Source organism: Mustela erminea, chromosome 2, assembly GCF_009829155.1.
Source record: "Mustela erminea isolate mMusErm1 chromosome 2, mMusErm1.Pri, whole genome shotgun sequence".
NCBI lineage: Eukaryota > Metazoa > Chordata > Mammalia > Carnivora > Mustelidae > Mustela > Mustela erminea.
In genome coordinates this window covers 99,441,336-99,457,547 of record NC_045615.1, presented here as the reverse complement: position 1 = coordinate 99,457,547, position 16,212 = coordinate 99,441,336, and the positions used below count along the sequence as shown (strand labels likewise).

The 16,212-nt window shown below is 62.9% G+C and overlaps 1 protein-coding gene across 6 annotated transcripts; it reads right to left on the bottom strand.

The window, feature by feature from the left end:
• Positions 1–6,382: 6,382 nt before the first annotated feature.
• On the bottom strand, positions 6,383–15,187 carry HGFAC (HGF activator). Of its 6 annotated transcripts, none has more exons than XM_032333687.1 (14): positions 14,704–15,185; positions 13,946–14,117; positions 13,699–13,795; positions 13,366–13,445; positions 12,495–12,617; positions 12,245–12,376; positions 12,001–12,111; positions 11,749–11,923; positions 11,519–11,604; positions 10,599–10,854; positions 8,507–8,646; positions 8,021–8,161; positions 7,783–7,931; positions 6,383–7,032 (listed from the first exon to the last, which is right to left on the bottom strand). In XM_032333687.1, the coding sequence occupies exons 1-14, from the start codon at positions 14,809–14,811 to the stop codon at positions 6,607–6,609; spliced, it is 2,196 nt and encodes a 731-aa protein (XP_032189578.1). In that variant the 5' UTR covers positions 14,812–15,185; the 3' UTR covers positions 6,383–6,606. The 6 variants fall into 6 exon arrangements, with proteins under 6 accessions (XP_032189578.1, XP_032189579.1, XP_032189580.1 ...); XM_032333688.1 differs by having other exon boundaries at positions 6,383–7,018; positions 7,783–7,912; XM_032333689.1 differs by having other exon boundaries at positions 13,946–14,136; positions 14,704–14,793.
• Between the last annotated feature and the right edge of the window lie 1,025 nt (positions 15,188–16,212).

The following is a 16,212-nucleotide window of genomic DNA, read 5'->3' as shown; positions in this document are numbered from 1 at the left end:
CCACCTGCACCCGCAGCCTGGGGCTCCGAGGGGCTCCCGGGGGCGGGGAGGGGGGTTCTCATCCCAAAGCAAAGGAAACCCTGACCACCCGGAGACTCGTTCCAAGTGTGTCTTCAACCAACCCGGCTTCACCCTTGGGCCCCTGCCCCTCCCCCCATCCCAGAGCTGTCCCCAGACACCCTGACCATCTCCTGACCCTGGAAGACCCTGGCCAGGTTGCTACCTCACCGCCGCCCACCCCAGCCCTCCAGCCCCCTCCTCTGCAGGGTAGTGGGGAGGGAGTCCGTTCGTGTCCCCTTGCAGCATGGATCCCAGTGCAGGTTGCTGAGGCCCGGTGGATGGGACCACGACCACCCCCACCCCATCCCAGGTCAGTGTGTCTGGTCTCCCTGACACTGACACCAGCTAAGAGCCATCCCCTCTGGAGAGGTGCTGTGAGGCTCTTTGGAAGACCCACAGGGAGCCCCCTTCACAGCAGGAGGTGGGGGGCTCTGAGCATCTGTATTTTCCATCCCAGATCCTCTAGCTCGAATCCGGCTGACCATGGTCCTTCCAGAGCCCAGGTGGTCTGGGGGCTCTGGCAGGTGTACCCCTTGGACATCTACCCCCATTTCCAAGATGGCTTCCAACATCTACGGCTTCAGGAGTATCCAACAAGGGGGCACCAGCAGAGCTGGGGGGCAGTATCCTAGTAGTGTGCCCTCCTTCCCGTTCCCAACCTTGAGGGGCTTATGATCCAGCAGGGTGAAGAGGGAAGGAGTAAACACTGTTCCAGGAACTCAGCACCTACAGGGCAGGAAGGCTGGAGTGTGTGGGGCTTTAATGTGTCTTTACCCCATCCAGGCCCTTTAGGTGTAATACTCAGAGCAGCAGGCAGGGGGGAGGGCAGGGGGTTTGGGATCCCCAAGGAGCAGCCATCCTGCTGGGTGCAGGTGCAGAAGGCCGCTGGTTCACCCCCTCAGGGCACACCCTCTACCCAATAGTCCCTGGGGACCTGACAGTGTGGGTCCCTGGTGGGCCACAGGCTGGACTCCGATGCAGGGTTATGCCAGGCCCAGAAAGAGCTCTGTTTCTCCCACTGCCACCACCTCCCCCATCCCCACATCACCTGTGCTGCCTTTGGCAGAGCAGTTGCCCAGCCACAGAGCCCCATTCATGCCCCCATGCAGCTCAGGCCCCCAGGGGCTGGCGCAGGACAGCCGGCCTGGAGCCGGATGGCGGCCGGGGGCTGAGGCCAGAGACACATCCGCTGCGCCCGGGCGCCTGGCACTCAGACGTTCCTGCAGGGAGGGGCCGCCCCTGCTGCATTCCCCAGTTGGCCCTGACCCAGGTCCTGCCACGCCCAGCAGCTGCACCTGCTCCCCCGCTAGCCCCAGAAAATGTGGCCGAGGCGCGTCCCCTCCCTCCACCGGGCTGCTAAATGGTGGGAGAGCCTCTTCCCCCCAGAACTTGGGCCTCTCTGCCTCTCAGCTCCCACTGTGGACCCCAGATTCATGCATTGAGACCAACCCCCAGAGGGATGGAGCTGGGAGGTGGGGCCTTTGGGGTGTGGTTAGATCAGGAGAGCAGAGCCCGTGGGACCCAGTGACAGACTGTTCCATAGAGGATTTTTCAACCTTAGGATGGTGGGGAAACCATGCCCATCCAGTAGAAACCATCCTATAGATTCCCACTGCTGGTCTTTTCCAGGGAGACCCAGGAGACGGCCGACACTGTGTTCTAGAACAGGCCTCATGCCAGGCAGTCCTGCTCACCTGCAGGCTAACGTGGGTGTCCCAAGCGTGTGGCCACCTGGCCCCACTGAGCTGTGCGTTCGGGCGCTTAAGTGTGTTCCATACATTTTGGACTCATGACATTTTCAATGTAAGCTCATTGTGAGCTGAGGAAGGTGTGTCATGCCCTTACAGTGTCCTTGTAAGAAGTGACACAGAGAGACGCACTCTCTCAGCCACATGAGCGCCACCCCCCACCCCCTGCCCCTGGGAGGTGCCTGTCCACACTCAGGAAGCCAGCATGCCCGCACCCAGATCGTTCTGGCCTCCAGGACTGTGAGAGACAAATGTCTGCTTCTCAGCCACCCAGCCTCCAGTGTTCTGTTCCAGCCCCCCAGGGGCACAGGGACCGTTGTCCCAGTGGTTATGGCCAGAGCTGCTGGTTGCAAGTGGCAGAAAAGGACTCTGGCCATGGAAGGAGGAAGGAATTTGTTGGAAGCACGTCAGGCCTCCAGTCGAACCCAGGAGAGGCCGCAGAGTCCGTGGGAGTTTGGGGAGGCTGGGCAGTAGGGATGCACAGCCCTGTTCCCGAGACCGGATGCCACCCCGGCCCCACACCGCCACACAGCTGGGCTTGGCAGCCATGGGACACGGCTGGCGCCCACCCAGCAGCCCACGGCCATGAACGACAGCTGCACCGCAGGCGGACCACACAGCCTGGGGCCCCGCTGCCGGACATCGTGGCCTGGGATGCCACCGCTGCTGCCAGAATCTGTGGCCACGAGGCACCGTCATCCCATCACTGGCTGTACAGACACAGTGCCTGCCGCTTGAGGCTCCCCCCGGCCCCCTGCCCCCCTCCACTCACCACCTGGTGAACCCAAACCATCACGTGACATTCTGGTCTCAGTTTCCTCTTCTGGCCTCATTATGATGATGGGCCCCCACATGCGACTGTGCGTGTGAGTGTCTCTGAAAATGGCCGTGGGTCACAAACACAGGGATCGTCAGGACCAGGCCTGGCGTCTCATCTTGGGCCTCCAGGAGCTCAGTGTGGCTGGGGACAAACACATAGCACCTGCCCCGTGTCCCCCCCCACCCCCTTGCTCACTCATATTTCACGGCACCCCCTGCTTGGGGGGGTTGCAGGGAGGAGGCCTGGCCAGGGGTGCACGGGCAGAGGGTACGAGCGCCACTCCCAGGCCCAGCCCTCACATACATCCCACGAGCTAAGTCGTGTCCCCCAGACCCATGGGTTGAAGCCCCCACCTTTCCATGTGGCTGTATTTGGAGATAGGGTCTATAAGGAGGCAAGTCAGGCTAAGTGAGGTCAAGAGGGGGCGTCCCAATCCCACAGGACTTCAGCCTCACCAGTAGGGGGGAACACAAAGCCATCTCTCCCCTCTCCGGGCGCATGCACACAGGAGTCTGTGAGGACACAGCGCAAAGGCAGCCCTCTGCGGTCTGGGAGGGAGGCCTCACCAGAAACCAGTGCTGCTGAGTCTTGATCTTGGCCTTCAGCCTCCAGAATGGTGGGAAAATAAATTTCTGTTGTCTCCTCCCCAGCGGGGCAGCCCAAGTCAACAGAGAATGGGGGTGATCCCTTGAAAAGATGGTGGCAATGATGCCCCCACAGCCTCACCCCTGGAAATGAGGCCATATACCCCGTCCATGGAGACCGAGTCTGCCACTCTACTGGCCAGCTGCAGGCTTTGACAAAGGAGGCACAGTGGGAATGCTCACAGACACTCTGAGAGCCCCTCACATGAACAAGCCTATGCTAACCCGCAGGGTGAGAAGCCACACATGGCCTTGTCCCCACATGGTCCCAGCCAAGAGCCCATTGGCCCCAGGAGTGGGACAGCCCAAGATCCACTGATGCCTCCAGCTAAGGGAGAAGCCAGCCAAGCCCAGAAGAACCAACCAAAAGCCTCACAGACAGCAGGCAGGGCGGGGGAGAGAGGGAACCCACGTCGGCACCTGTCACGGGGACCCCACGGCCTGTCGCAGGGAAGGGGATTGGAAAAGCTGCCAGAGGGGAAAAGGGTTTTAAGAAAGATCCACTGGAGTAAAGCAGACGTTCAGCAGCAGGCCCGGCGGCCATGGAGAACCTTCCAGCAGCCGACAGAAAGGAAGGACGCGGGCACGTCTGAGATTCAGGGACCGGGGAATGCCAACAGCTCTGTGGCCCACTGCCGAAGTTCAGACACTCAATTCATAAAAGTGCAAACTCTGTGACTGGCTCAAGAAGAAACAGAATTTTCCCTGAGGCTGGTAATGATTAACATACTGAACCATAGGAAAATGTCATCCTGCAAAGGAAATATGGGGCCCGGGGCATTTCATAGAGGAGTCCCCCAACTTTCAGAGAGAGATCATTCCAGCCTTATCCGGAGTCCTTGGGGAATAATAAAGAAGGCACACTCTGAAACTGATTCTGCGAGTCGTCTGAAGACAGCAAGGAAGGCCAATCTCACTCACAAGCCTGATGTGAAATCCTAAACAAAATACAAGCAGATGGTAAAAAGCTTGTAAAAAGTTCAGTGGGTGGGGGTCACTCTGGGGCCCACCAGGCCACAGCTATCAGGATAATTCAGAGCGGTGGTCTTGGAAGGGAGTCACCAGAGGTGGGGGGGCGGGGCTAGACAGGAGGAGTGGATACTGCTTGTAGGCACGAGGGGGAGGTCCCTGGACCATGAAACAGAAGGTCCCTGGCTTTCAGATGGCCACTGTCCCCTGTGGCACTTCCGTGTGCCTGACTGTGTCCACATTTCCCCTCCTACTAGGGATGCAGTCCTCTTGGGTCCCGACCCGCACTCCCGGCTTCACAGGAACTTGATCACTTCTGTAACGACCCTCCCTCCAGATGAGATCCCATTCTGAGGTCCTGGGGCTGGGACTTCAAACTTTGAATTTTAGGAGGACATGGTTCACCCTGTAACATGGAGGTGACCCCCAAACGGGGTAGCCAGGGAAGTCAATATCCTAGTGTCATTCTCCTCCCTCCTCTGACCTGCTGGGGGGCTCCCCAGTGTCCTCAAAAACCCAGCGGGCACAGGAGCCATGCCATCCGTGGAGATCAGCCTCCTGGGGCACCAGAGCTCTGGGCGCAGAAGGCAGAGAATGGACAGCGACCTGGAGGGGCGGCTGGAAGATGCCAGACTCGCATGGACTCCACGCGGCTCACTGCAGGCCGGCCGGCTCGGCGCCACGCAACACTGTCTCCCATCGGGAGTCGCCACTTTAACAGACCCGCACTCAACACCCACAGGGGAGAAGAATTAGGGGGCGATGCAGGGTGTGCAGAGCCAATCCCAGGCCACTGGAGGCCCCGCATTCCCAGTGCTCTTGAAGCCACAGCGCCGGCCTCAGTGGCCTGGGGTGGGACCCACGTGGTGGGGCTCCAGCAGAGTGTTTCAGGCAGCCCTAGGGCTCCGAGTCCCACCATGCAGAGAGCGGCCCTGCACACCTGCCTGGGCCTTCCCAGGACCAGGCTCTGTCCTCTGAGAGGGGGACCCTCCCCCTAAGAGCTTCGTGCAGGAACCCCCAGTGAAGGCAGTTCCGGGTTGCTCTTCCTCTCTTGATACGGGGAACAGATGCAGCCAGGGAACCCGGGTCCACAAGTGGCTGAGCGCTGGACTCCCCATCACAGGAGGAAGGCAAAACTGCCCTGGTTCCCGTGGCATCGGTCTGGTTTCGGGGTGTGGCCCAGACAGCCAAGGCGGGCAAAGCCCATGACGTCTGTGCCAGTGGGGAGAACGGCCGGGAGAGGGACTGGCCTCGTGGGACAGTGTCCAGTTGTGGCCTGAGTTCTGCTGGGTGAAGTGGGGAGGGCAGTATGAGAGAGAACATTCTAGAAGCATGGGAACAGCAGGAGCATGGGCAGAGGGAGGCCAGAGCACAGAGTAGGGGAGCAGTGTGGGGCAGAAGCAGGCTGGAGGTAGGTAGGGTCTGCCCCAGGGATTGGGGGAAGCTCCAAGGTTGGGGGGGGCAGTGACCTAGTGACCTAGAGAAAGTCCTGGTCTGTCACCTCAGACAGAGGCAGGAAGACCTGGTCTAAGGTGGAGCCTGTGGAGGTGACAGGAGAGGAGGTGGCTTTGGGGTCGAGGAGCAGGAGAGGTGTGTGGGGACTGCGCCAAGGACCCCCATCCTCTGAGCAGCTCTGGGAGGAGGGTCCCCCTCCCAGAGTGGGATGGGTGGGTGTGGGCATGGATGACCGAATGTGGGGCCATCTCGGCCCTCTCCCTGAGACCAGGGCTCCCAGCCCCCGAGGCACTGCTCCTGGGCACTGGGGGCAGGGGGTCTGTCTACAGCACAGCTCTGCCCGGCCCCACACTCCCAGGCCATCCCCTGTCCACCCTGCTGAAGCCCCATCAGGGACCCCTGGGACAAACCCAGTACCCCACTGCAGCCAGCAGCCACCACCCATCCCTGCCTTCTCAGGTCTCTAGCCTCACTTCCTTATTTTGATTCAGATAAGCCCCACCCCACTACCTCAGGGCCTTTGCAGGTGCTGCTTCCCTCTTCCTGGAATGGGAGCTCTTCCAGGCATCTGTGATTCCTTCCCCCAGCTGTGCTGGCCCACTGGCAGCAGCCTCCTGGCTCCAGGAGCTCCAGCCCAGAAGTGCCCCACTGCCCTCCACTCCCTGACACGCGGGCCTGCTGGTTTCTTTGCAAGGGGGGGGGGTCTCTGGCCTTCGCCCTAGGAAACAGTGCTAAGGGACAGCCTCATATAGGGCGCCTTCTCCAAGCAGAATGAGGGCCGGTATGTAGTTCCAAACTACCTGTCTTTAATCTTCAAGTTCTGTGCGCTGCCCTGGGGCAACCAGCATGTGTGGGCTCCAGCCCCTGCTGCCTGGGGGTGGCCTGAGGTGGGTAGGCTAGGAGAAGGACGCTAGGTGCCCTGCCCTGACCCCCTGGGCCTTGGGGCCAGACCCCTCCCTGGGGCTGCAGGCTCCCTTCTCCACTGAGAAAGCAAAGATGGGGAGCTGCCTGGGGAAGGCTGAGGAGGGTGGGGTGCAGAGGCATGCGCCCTGTGCACCTGGTTCTTGGAAGCATATTTATTGTTAGGAGTCTGGGAACAGCGCAGAGGTGGGATGCCCAACCCTGAGGCGGGGGCTGTCTCAGGAGGGATCCGCAGGCCGCTTAGGGGGCCATATCCGGTCTTTGATCCAGTCCACGTACTTGGCCACGCGGGTGTAGACGCCAGGCTTATTAAGCCTCCCACAGCCGTCGCCCCAACTGATGACGCCATACAGGTAGGCCACACCATTCTTCTCACAGGCCAGGGGTCCACCCGAGTCCCCCTGCGGCAGGGCTGCTGGTCAGAGCCAGGCACCAGCTCAGCTCCTCAGCAGTCGTGAAACACCCCACCACCCACTCCTGCTCCGCCTCCCTCACCCCAACCCCGAAAACGTCCCTGAAGAGTCTCCGATGTCCCTTTGGGGAGGACTCCCCAGGAGCTCCCAACGCAGACTTCCTGACAGCTCCGGGGACAGAAGACAAAGGTATTTCCAAGTGAAGGAACTATCCCACCTTCCCCCGGCCCCCTAGACACAAAGTCTCCTCATTCCAGGGCTACTGTGACAGCATCTGACTAGTCATTCCAGTTCCTAAACTCTGCCATGGATTCCTCTCAACTCCATGATCAGGAACGTGCATCTGAGCTTGGCTCCCCAAACCACCCACCAGCACACACCCTATGTGGACCAGGTGGTCCCTGTGTTCTGGGCTAATCTCCCCACTTGAAATAACAGCCCTCTGCCAAACTCCTATTCACCCTTCAAAACAAGTGCCAATGCCCCTGCCTCTGAAAAGCCCGCCTTGACTTCCCCCAGAAGGGCTTGTTGTATTCATGTGGTCCAGTGTCAAACCCCCCTTGCCACTTCTGAGTTGTGTGACCTGGGAAGAGTGGCAGGGCCTCTCTGGGCCTCAGTTTCCGCACCTATCAAATGGGAAGTAAAGCAGCTCCTCCATCTTGCAGCCTAAAGAAGATGGTGCTTGTGGAGCCCTTGATAAATGCTAGCAGGGGGCAGGCAGTCTTGAGATCTGGGGCTGAGCCCTGGCTCACCTGGCAGGCGTCAGACTTGCAGTCGAAGTAGCCAGCACACAGCATGTTGGGGCTGATGTCGGCCCCGTACACCTCCGGGCTGCTGCACTTGTGGTCTGCAACCAGAGGGACCAGTGCCTCCCGCAGGGAGCTGGAGTAGCCACTCACATCTACGAATAGGGTGCTCTCAGGCTGGGCAAGGCTCCCTGGGGCTAGCCACCACTCCCTGGGGCACGGTGCCCCCACCCCCCCCACTCACTCTCGTCCTGGTGGCCCCAGCCTGCAATCTGGCACTTGTGTCCAGCGGAGAAGGGGCTGCTAGGCTCAGGCAGGCAGATAGGCTGGACAAACTGGGAGCGGACGGCACAGCGGTCTCCCTTTTTCTTCAACCGGATCAAGACTGGCCAAGAGAGAGAGAGACCAGAGGGCAGCCTGCGACGTGGGGGTCCTTGCAGGGGCCGAGGAGCAGGGGGGCCGGCCCAGGGCTCAGCAAGGCTGGCCTGCCAGGTTTTCCTCCCACCAGGCCAAGGCCACTCTGCCATACAGAGTTCCCTTGCTGCCCTCCCCTCCCCCTACTCCCTCCCTTCCCCCTCTGTCTCTTTTCCTGCCCCTTCCCTCCCTTTCCCTCTCCCCAGGTGGGCCTGATGCCTACCCACCCCTGCCCCTCTCCTGACTCTGGCCTGGGGTGTGCAACACACACACACATCCATGGCCCTGGTGCACCCCAGCATGTCCCAAGCCTTACCCAAGTCATGGTCACTGGGGTTGAACACCGAGTACATAGGGTACGGGATATACTTCTCAATGCCAAACGTCTGTGTTACGTCCGTTGTTTGGTTGAAGAAGTGTTGGCCTAGGACCACTAAGACACTTTCCCTGTGGGGGCTGTGCAGGGCGTCTGGTGGCAGCACGACCCAGGCCCGCCCCCGCCCCTTGGGTCTCTCCCCACCGGCTCCTTCCCAGAAGCCCTCCCCTCGGGCACCGCCCCTCAAGCCCCTCCCCACAGGCTCCTCCCTTCAAGCCCCGCCTCTCAGGCCCCTTAGGCCCCGCCCCAGATCCCTTCCCTCAAGTTCCCCTCCTCGGCTCCTCCCCGCCACCCGCTGCGGCTCAAGCATCCTGGAGGTCTTCCCAAGGGCGACGCTGGGCAGGTCCCAGGCAGCCCAGGGGAGAGGCCTGAGCAGGGAGCAGGGGAATGGTGGGCTGTGGCCACACACGACCTTGGGCAGTGCTATCTCTAATGCATCCCCTTTAGTGACTCTAAGGGTTTCCTGCAAGGTGGGGTCTATGCTGATTGGGGCCTGAGTGGGTGGAGGCCTGGTGGCCCGATCCAGCTCCTATGTAGCTTGGGTCTCCCCGATATAGCCCTTCGTTCCTGCTGGGCACAGGCCCTGGGCCCCCAGTTCAGTCCCCCCGTTCCCTCTCCGGGCCTCTGTTTTCCCAGCTCCTGATGAAGGGGATAACTCCCACCCAGGCCTGACCCTCCTTCATTGGACTCCAGCTCCAGGCCCCTGTGGGACCTTGGCCCCTGGGCCCTCCCAGGCCTTAGGTCCTTCTGGAAAATGGGCTCCCACGCCCTGGGCAGGCACCAGCTCGGCACACAGTGGGGCTTGGTGCCTGGCCTCAGGGCAGAGTCAGAAACCCAAGTCCAGGGCCAGAGCTGGTGATCCATAGGTCTCACTTCGGGGGGAAAAGGTATGCTCTTGGGGTGGTCGGCCAGTGAATGCAGGCCTCCAGGGATGGGAGGACTGGGTTGGCTGAAGGGCTGAGTGTGCAGCCGGGCAGGGTGGATGTCCACCGGCTCTGGGCCCCTAGTTCTGTCCTTTGCCCCTTTTGCTTCTTTGCCAAAGGAGCATGCCCCTCCTGGGGAGCCACCCAGAGTCCACCTGTTCACCTCCAGCGCCCCTGCCTCAACCCCAACCCTTTCCTGGATGTGAAGAATGGGTGCTTGCTCCCCTCCCCCGGCCTCTTAAACCCCCACCCAATCTCATTCATACTGGAGAAGCCTCAGAGACCCTACTTCCCGGGCCCAGTGGGAAGCCTGCTGCCTGTCAAGGCTCCACATAGGGCAGGCCTTGCACCCACTGGCCCCCACCCATGCCTTAGTCCCTGGGTGACCAATGGAGGCTCAAGGCCAGACTCACACTGCCAAACCCCCAGGCCCTGATCCCTGGGATGCCATCCTCTCCAACTGGACCCCCCTGGGGAGCCTCCTAGTCTGGACACCCAGATGGGGAACCTTGTTCCCATCACACTGGGTGAAGCCCAAGAGGGGCTGGCCTTCCCTGCTCTGAACTGGCAGGCTCCTCTGGGTGTGTAGAGGTGGGCCTTGCATCCCTGACCCCCACTCCCTTAGCTGCCAGCCCAAGTCTGCCTTCCCAGCTCATGGAGTGGGCAGGGCCTAAGAGTCCCTGCTGAGGGGTGGGGAAAGGTGCCCCCCCCCCCGCACAGTCAGGGATGGGGGGGCAGGATCTTCTCTGAGGAGGGCCTGCCCATAATATGCCCAGCATCCCCAACTCCCCCCGCCCCACTACCCCACCCAGTGCATGACTGTCCGGGCAGGACTGGGCAGTGACCCTGAGCAGGGGCGAGGCTGAACACGGAGGTCTTCCCCACCCCCACCTGGGGTCCTTGGGCCACGAGAAAATGAGAGACCAAAGATTGGGGTTATATGGGTTGTGGGGACACGTGGGGACATGTGTGTGGCAGATGGGTGGGTGGGAGGCTGACAGATGGTGGACGCGAAGGTGTGGAATGGATGGTGGGTGTGTGGCCAAGTTGGGGGAAGGCAAGTGGATGGGCTGAAACACACAGTGAGGGGCATGGGCAGAGCCACTCACCTGCTGGAGAAGCAGTGGGCCGCGGACACCACCCAGCACGTGTGGACGAGACTGCCTGCACAGAAGCTGTTCCCGATGTAGATGGCGGCCAGCCAGGGGTGGGAGCCCGGCAGGGACGACGAGCCCCCGATGATGCGTGGCCGGAGGAAGCTCCTCTTCTTGTGCCTCTTGCCACAGGCCTGGCGTCCCACTGGGGCAGGCTCAGCCTGTCTCAGCATGACCTCAGGGGTCCGGAGCGGAGTTCTGGTGAGGGATTCTGGGAGCACAGGTCACCGGGTCACACTGCTGGGGCTCCTTCTACACATCCCCGCCCAGAGTGGGTCCTGGCTGCTGTCCTCACCACCCCCCCCGCCCCACCCCAGACAGCTCTGCCCTCACAGGCACACAATCTACTCTCTGAGCCTCAGTTTCCTCTTCTGTACAATGGGAAGAACAAGACCCAATCAGTCACCAGGCTTTGTGGGAAGCAAAGTGGTATGGCACGTCTGGCAGGGCTTCCTGTCCCTCTCAGCAGCCTGGGACCTCAGAGCCCAGGCCGGCTGGGTGGCCCCAGGGGCATGGGGGCCAGAGGGCAGGCTGGCCTCCCGGAGCTGCCCCCTCCCAGGGTCTGGCTCCAGGGGAGGCTACTGGCCCTCCCACCCCATTATTCACCCCTGACCGGCCCTTTCCTGTGTCTGGGAGCCCTCAGCTCGGCTCAGGCTGGGTGGGAGCCGCCCGGAGGACCTGGAGACTGGCTGGCCTGCTCAGACCCCCTGTGCCTGGCAGACGCATGGCCTCAAATGAGCCCTGCTCCAGGGAACCTCAGTTTCCCCATCTCCCGAGGGGGCAGTGGTGCTCCAAAGAGGGGAGAGACGCGGGAAAAATGGTCATGACTCCTGTGGGAGCAGGGTTCTCGAGCCGCCTGCAGCCCATTCACGCACCACAGGCCACCAGGCGGCAGTACTCCCAGGAGAGGGCGCTGCCGTTCACCACGTAGCACCAGGGCCTCTCGTCCTTGTCCGGGTTCCTGGGGTGCATGGAGAGGCGGGTGGGCCCGGGGCCAGGGGACCTGGGAGAACCCTGTGAGGGAACTCCTGACGGACCTCCCCCCCACTCCCCTAACAACAGCATTGGGCTGATTGTGCAGATGGTCTGGGGCCCCATTGCTGACCGGCAGTAGGCATGGGGGCCTAGGCCAAGCAGGGCTGCAGCGCCCACGGAGTCCACGTGCAGCTCCTGGTAGAGCAGGTCCGAGTTCCAGGCCAGGCAGCTGAGGCCCGAGGCTGCGGTGCTGGCCACACCTCTGTACTCAGTGCCGTTCCCCACAAAGCAGCGCTGGCTGGGCACTGTGGGCGGCATGGTGGGTGGTGAGCCTGGGCTCCGGGGGCCGCAGGGCACAGGGCCAGGAGGCTGACCCACTCACCAATGTTGCAGAGCCGCCCGGCATGGCCCGGGGGGCAGGAGCACACAGTGGTCCCGGTGGCCACGATCAGGTGGCAAGTGCCACCATTCAGGCACGGGCTGCTCAGGCAAGCTGCGGGGAGGGCTCAGGAGCTCAGCCTCAGGCCTTGAGGGTGCCCACCTCGGGAGGGCAGGGTCGGGGCTGTCCCACTGGGGCCTGTGGCTGGGGGACCCTGGGCCAGCCCGCCACCTCGGCCACGGCGTACCTGTGTGGCGGGTGCCCTCGCAGCGGATCTGGCCCTCAGTGCACTCACACTGCTCCACCTGGCCCTGGCTCACTCGGGCCCAGCGGTCGCCCACCTCCAGGTGTTCATAGCGCGTCTCGTCAAAGCATTTTTCTTGGGGGGGGGGGTTGCAGAGTGCCCTCAGGCCGCTGCCCTCAGGCCGCTGCCCTCAGGCCGCTGCCCTCAGGCAGGCCCCTCCCCCACCCATCTTCCCAGGACCTGGTGTGCACACCTGTGCCACAGTCCTTGCCTGTGAAAGCCATGGGGCAGGTGCAGTGGTAGGACTCGGGGTCCTGGGTGTTGGAGCATGAGCCCCCATTGAGGCACGGGCTGGAGGCACAGGGATCCGGGGCAGCTGGGGACAGGCAGGAGGAGTAGGGAGCAGGTGTGGGAGAACCCGGCCCACTGGGGTATCTCCCCCAGACCCTCTCTGTTCTCCAAGGCCTTCAGTGCCTTCACTGGGCTTGCTGCCTTCATGCTTCCCCTCTGGGTTCCTTGGGTTATTTGGGGTGCAGGAGTCCTAAGAAGGGGTGCAGACCTTCCCTGTTGTCCCAGCAGCCGCCCCCCCCCCCCACCCCCATGCCATGCTCAGACCCTGGGCAAGCAGGCCTCTGGCTCTGTACCAGGACACTGGAAGCCCAGCCCCCATCAGTCAGCACAGTCCCCTCCTGTGTGCCCTGGGATCCTTGCAGGTGGGGCTGTCAGCACCCCCGGCACCCTGCAGACCCTAGGGGCCCTCATCTCTGCCCAGGATTCCACCTGTGCAGCCACAGCGCCCAGCATGACCACCAGGGGGCGCCTTACTCCCAGCAATGACCAAGGCAGCCCTGTGGCTCCTGGACAGGGCAGGGTCCTGCCTGGGAGGGGTTCCACCCTCTGCACTCCTGCAGCCCCCCTGGGGTGTAGTGGGGTCAAGCCCAAAGTTCTCTTCTGCACTCCAAGCAGGACTCCCTGTCCCAGGTCAGCTCTGTCCCCTTGGCTCCCACCCCCATCAGCGGGCTGACCCTAGTACTCCCTTAGACTACCCCCAACCCCAGCCTGGACAGCCCCCCTCCCCCAGCACATGCCCTTCCCCACCCCCCCCACCCCCCGCCAGCACCCACCTGGGTCCTCCCTGGGCACTGAGGTCTGGGCACAGTAGCCCCAGGCCCTGTCGCGGTCATAGTTGTGAGTGGTGGCACACCTGGGGGTGAGGACACAGGTGGGTCCCGGCTCCGAGGCCTCCCACAGCCTGCCTCTGGCAGGATGCCCTGCCGGCTGCTGGTAACTCGCCCCAGTCACACCCATGCCTTCCTTCCCTGCTGGGTCTGGGGCTTGGGCTTGGGGAGGGAGGGCAGAGGGCAGGGGGGTCTCCAGAGTGGATAGGGGCCGTGGGGATCCGGAAGAGGGGAGGCTGGCGGTCGCTGCTGGTGGACCTCGCCCTGCCTGGGACCCACCATCGCCTGTGCGCGCTGCCCTCCGACGTGCAGGAGTGGAGCATGCGGCCGCCATAGCGGAAGGGGAACCTGCAGGGCCGCCCGTCCTCTGTGAGCACTGCAGGGTGAGCGGAGGGCGGTCAGGGGGCTCCCGCTGGGCACCTTCTGCCCCATGTCGTACACCCTGCTCCCCAGCAGCCGCCTGCCAGCCTCCCAACCCACCCGCCCAGGTGTAGCCCACCGCCTCCGGGAAGCTCTCCTGACCCACCTGGGCCCCCAGGGCTGCTGCTGGAGGGAGCTGCTCTGGGTGGGGGGGTGAGCCCCGTACCACCGGGTCCCTGAGCACTCGTGGCTGGGCTCACAGGGGTCACCAAGGTTACAGGGATCATGGGGGTCCCAGAGCTCACTGTGGTGTTAGGTTCTGGGGGTTCTGTCAGGTTCTAGGAGGAGCCAAGAGGGCTGTGATGGTGTCAGTAGGAGGTGGCCCCCCTCACATTCAGCCCCCCGGTGGCTGGGCTCATCGCTGTCCCCAACCTTAGTTTCCATACTGGGCCCTCAGGCCTTAGAGTAGAAACCAAGGGGAACCTGGCCACTGGCTGTCCCCCTCCCCTCCTGCCGAGTCCGCTGGGTTAGGGCAGGCTGGGTGTCTGCCCAGGCTGGGCACCCCTGCCTTCCAGCCTCAGATTCTGGGGATCTGTTCTGGGGGATGGACAAAAGCAGTCACAAGGCCCTCGGAGGTTCCCTTTACCCACCCCCCAAACAATGGGACCCAAAAGCAGCCCAAAGAGAGGGGAGTGGCCCTCATGTCCCCCGGTGGGGGCCCAGCAGTTCAGATCCCCAGGCCTCCTCTCCCCCAGGCCAGCCCAGCATACCCACCTTGCCTGCTGGAGGCCAGAAAGCCAGCTTGCAGCACATTGGGCCCCTTACCCACTCCACAGCCCTCCCCAGCCCTCCCCAGCCCCAGCCCCAGGACCCAGAGTGGGCACGGGGAGCCCACGGTCCCCATGCCACGGGGTCAGTGCTCACCCTGCTAGCCTGGGGCTGAGCCCCATGAAACCCCAGCAGCAGCAGCAGCAGGAACAGGGCCATTCCCAGCGAGGGGCAAAGGCTGCGACCCCAGGCCCACAGCTCCATGGCTCCTCCTGGGCTGGCACAAGGAGCGGCGGGAGGTGGAAGCGGCGAGCAGGTTGGGTTGGGGTCAAGGCCACTTGGAAATGATTAACCCTGGCTGCCTCCAGCACTGGGCCCACATGTCCCCCCATCTGCTGCCCAGTTCACCCTGCCTGGCCCAGCTGTCCCCTCTGGCATGAGCCACATTGGCCCTGGACCCGACAGGTCCTCAGGTCTCAGCTGCGATGCCTCCTCCAGGAAGTCTGGCAGGACACACAGCCCGTGGGGGCTTGGACTCCCAGCCCCCACCTCTCCACGGGACTGGCCGCTGTCCCTTTGTGAACTAGTGAACTAGTGAACTAGCTTCCTCACAGCTTGGATAATTGGTGCTGTCCCCATCTCTGGCCAAGGCTCCCACACCTTATCCTGAGCCCTGGCTTGGTGGGCCCCAGAAGAGCTCTTGCCAGGCATCCAGGGTCACCAAGGGCCACAGAGACCTGGCTTGGGGTCCTGCCCAGGTCTGCATGCACCTTGCTCTCTCCATCTGGGACCTGGGATGCGGACATTGCTGCACCCCATGGGCCGTACAATGAGTGTGTCACAGGCACAGCTGCTAGGGGAACCTCCTCTGCCATTTCTGAGCACAGGTTCCCCATGAGTCAGCTCAGCGGCCCACAGGGGCCAGGGCAGGAGCTAGCTGCCCTTTCCTCAAGGGATCAGCCTGGCATCATTGTGCACCCCCAAACCATGCTCTCTGGGCCGCCGTTTTGCCATCCATGCAAGAGGAGGAAGGTGGAGAGGGGCATCCAGTTGGGTGGGTGGTGGGTTCAGGGATGGGGGCAGGAGTGTCAGGCAGGGGAGCACGGTGGGTGTGGGGATGGTGGGGGGCAGGAGTGTCAGACGGGGGAGTACATTGGGTGCGGGGACGGGGCAAGGGCAGGAGCATCGGGGGAGAGCGTGGAGCCTGTGGGGACACAGCGAGAGCTTGGCACATTGGGGGATGGTCCCCCTTCCTTCTGACACCTCCCACGGCCCCTTCCACAGCCCTGCTCCCTAGAAGATTCAGAACCTCCCTGGCCTGGCCAGACATTCACAGGTTGGGCCCTTCCGGCAACTCTATAGCGGGAAGGGTACGGGTCCCTCAGCGCTCAGCTGCTCCATGTGGGGGTTCCACTAGGGCGACCTGGGTGGGTGACTGGAGCTGTCTCAGCCCACAGTCCCCAGCGGTCCTGCCCCCACCTGGCCGGCCACAGGCCCTCCTGACCAGGCTCCAGCTGCTCTCTGGGGCCTGACACCACCCAGGACCTCAGTGAGGGCCCCCTCCATGGACGGACAGACAGACGGACGGACAGACCCTCTAGATTAGGCCAAGAGCAGGCTTGGGGCCCCCAGAGCCCAGGCAGGGGAGCATAGGGCATGGCGTGA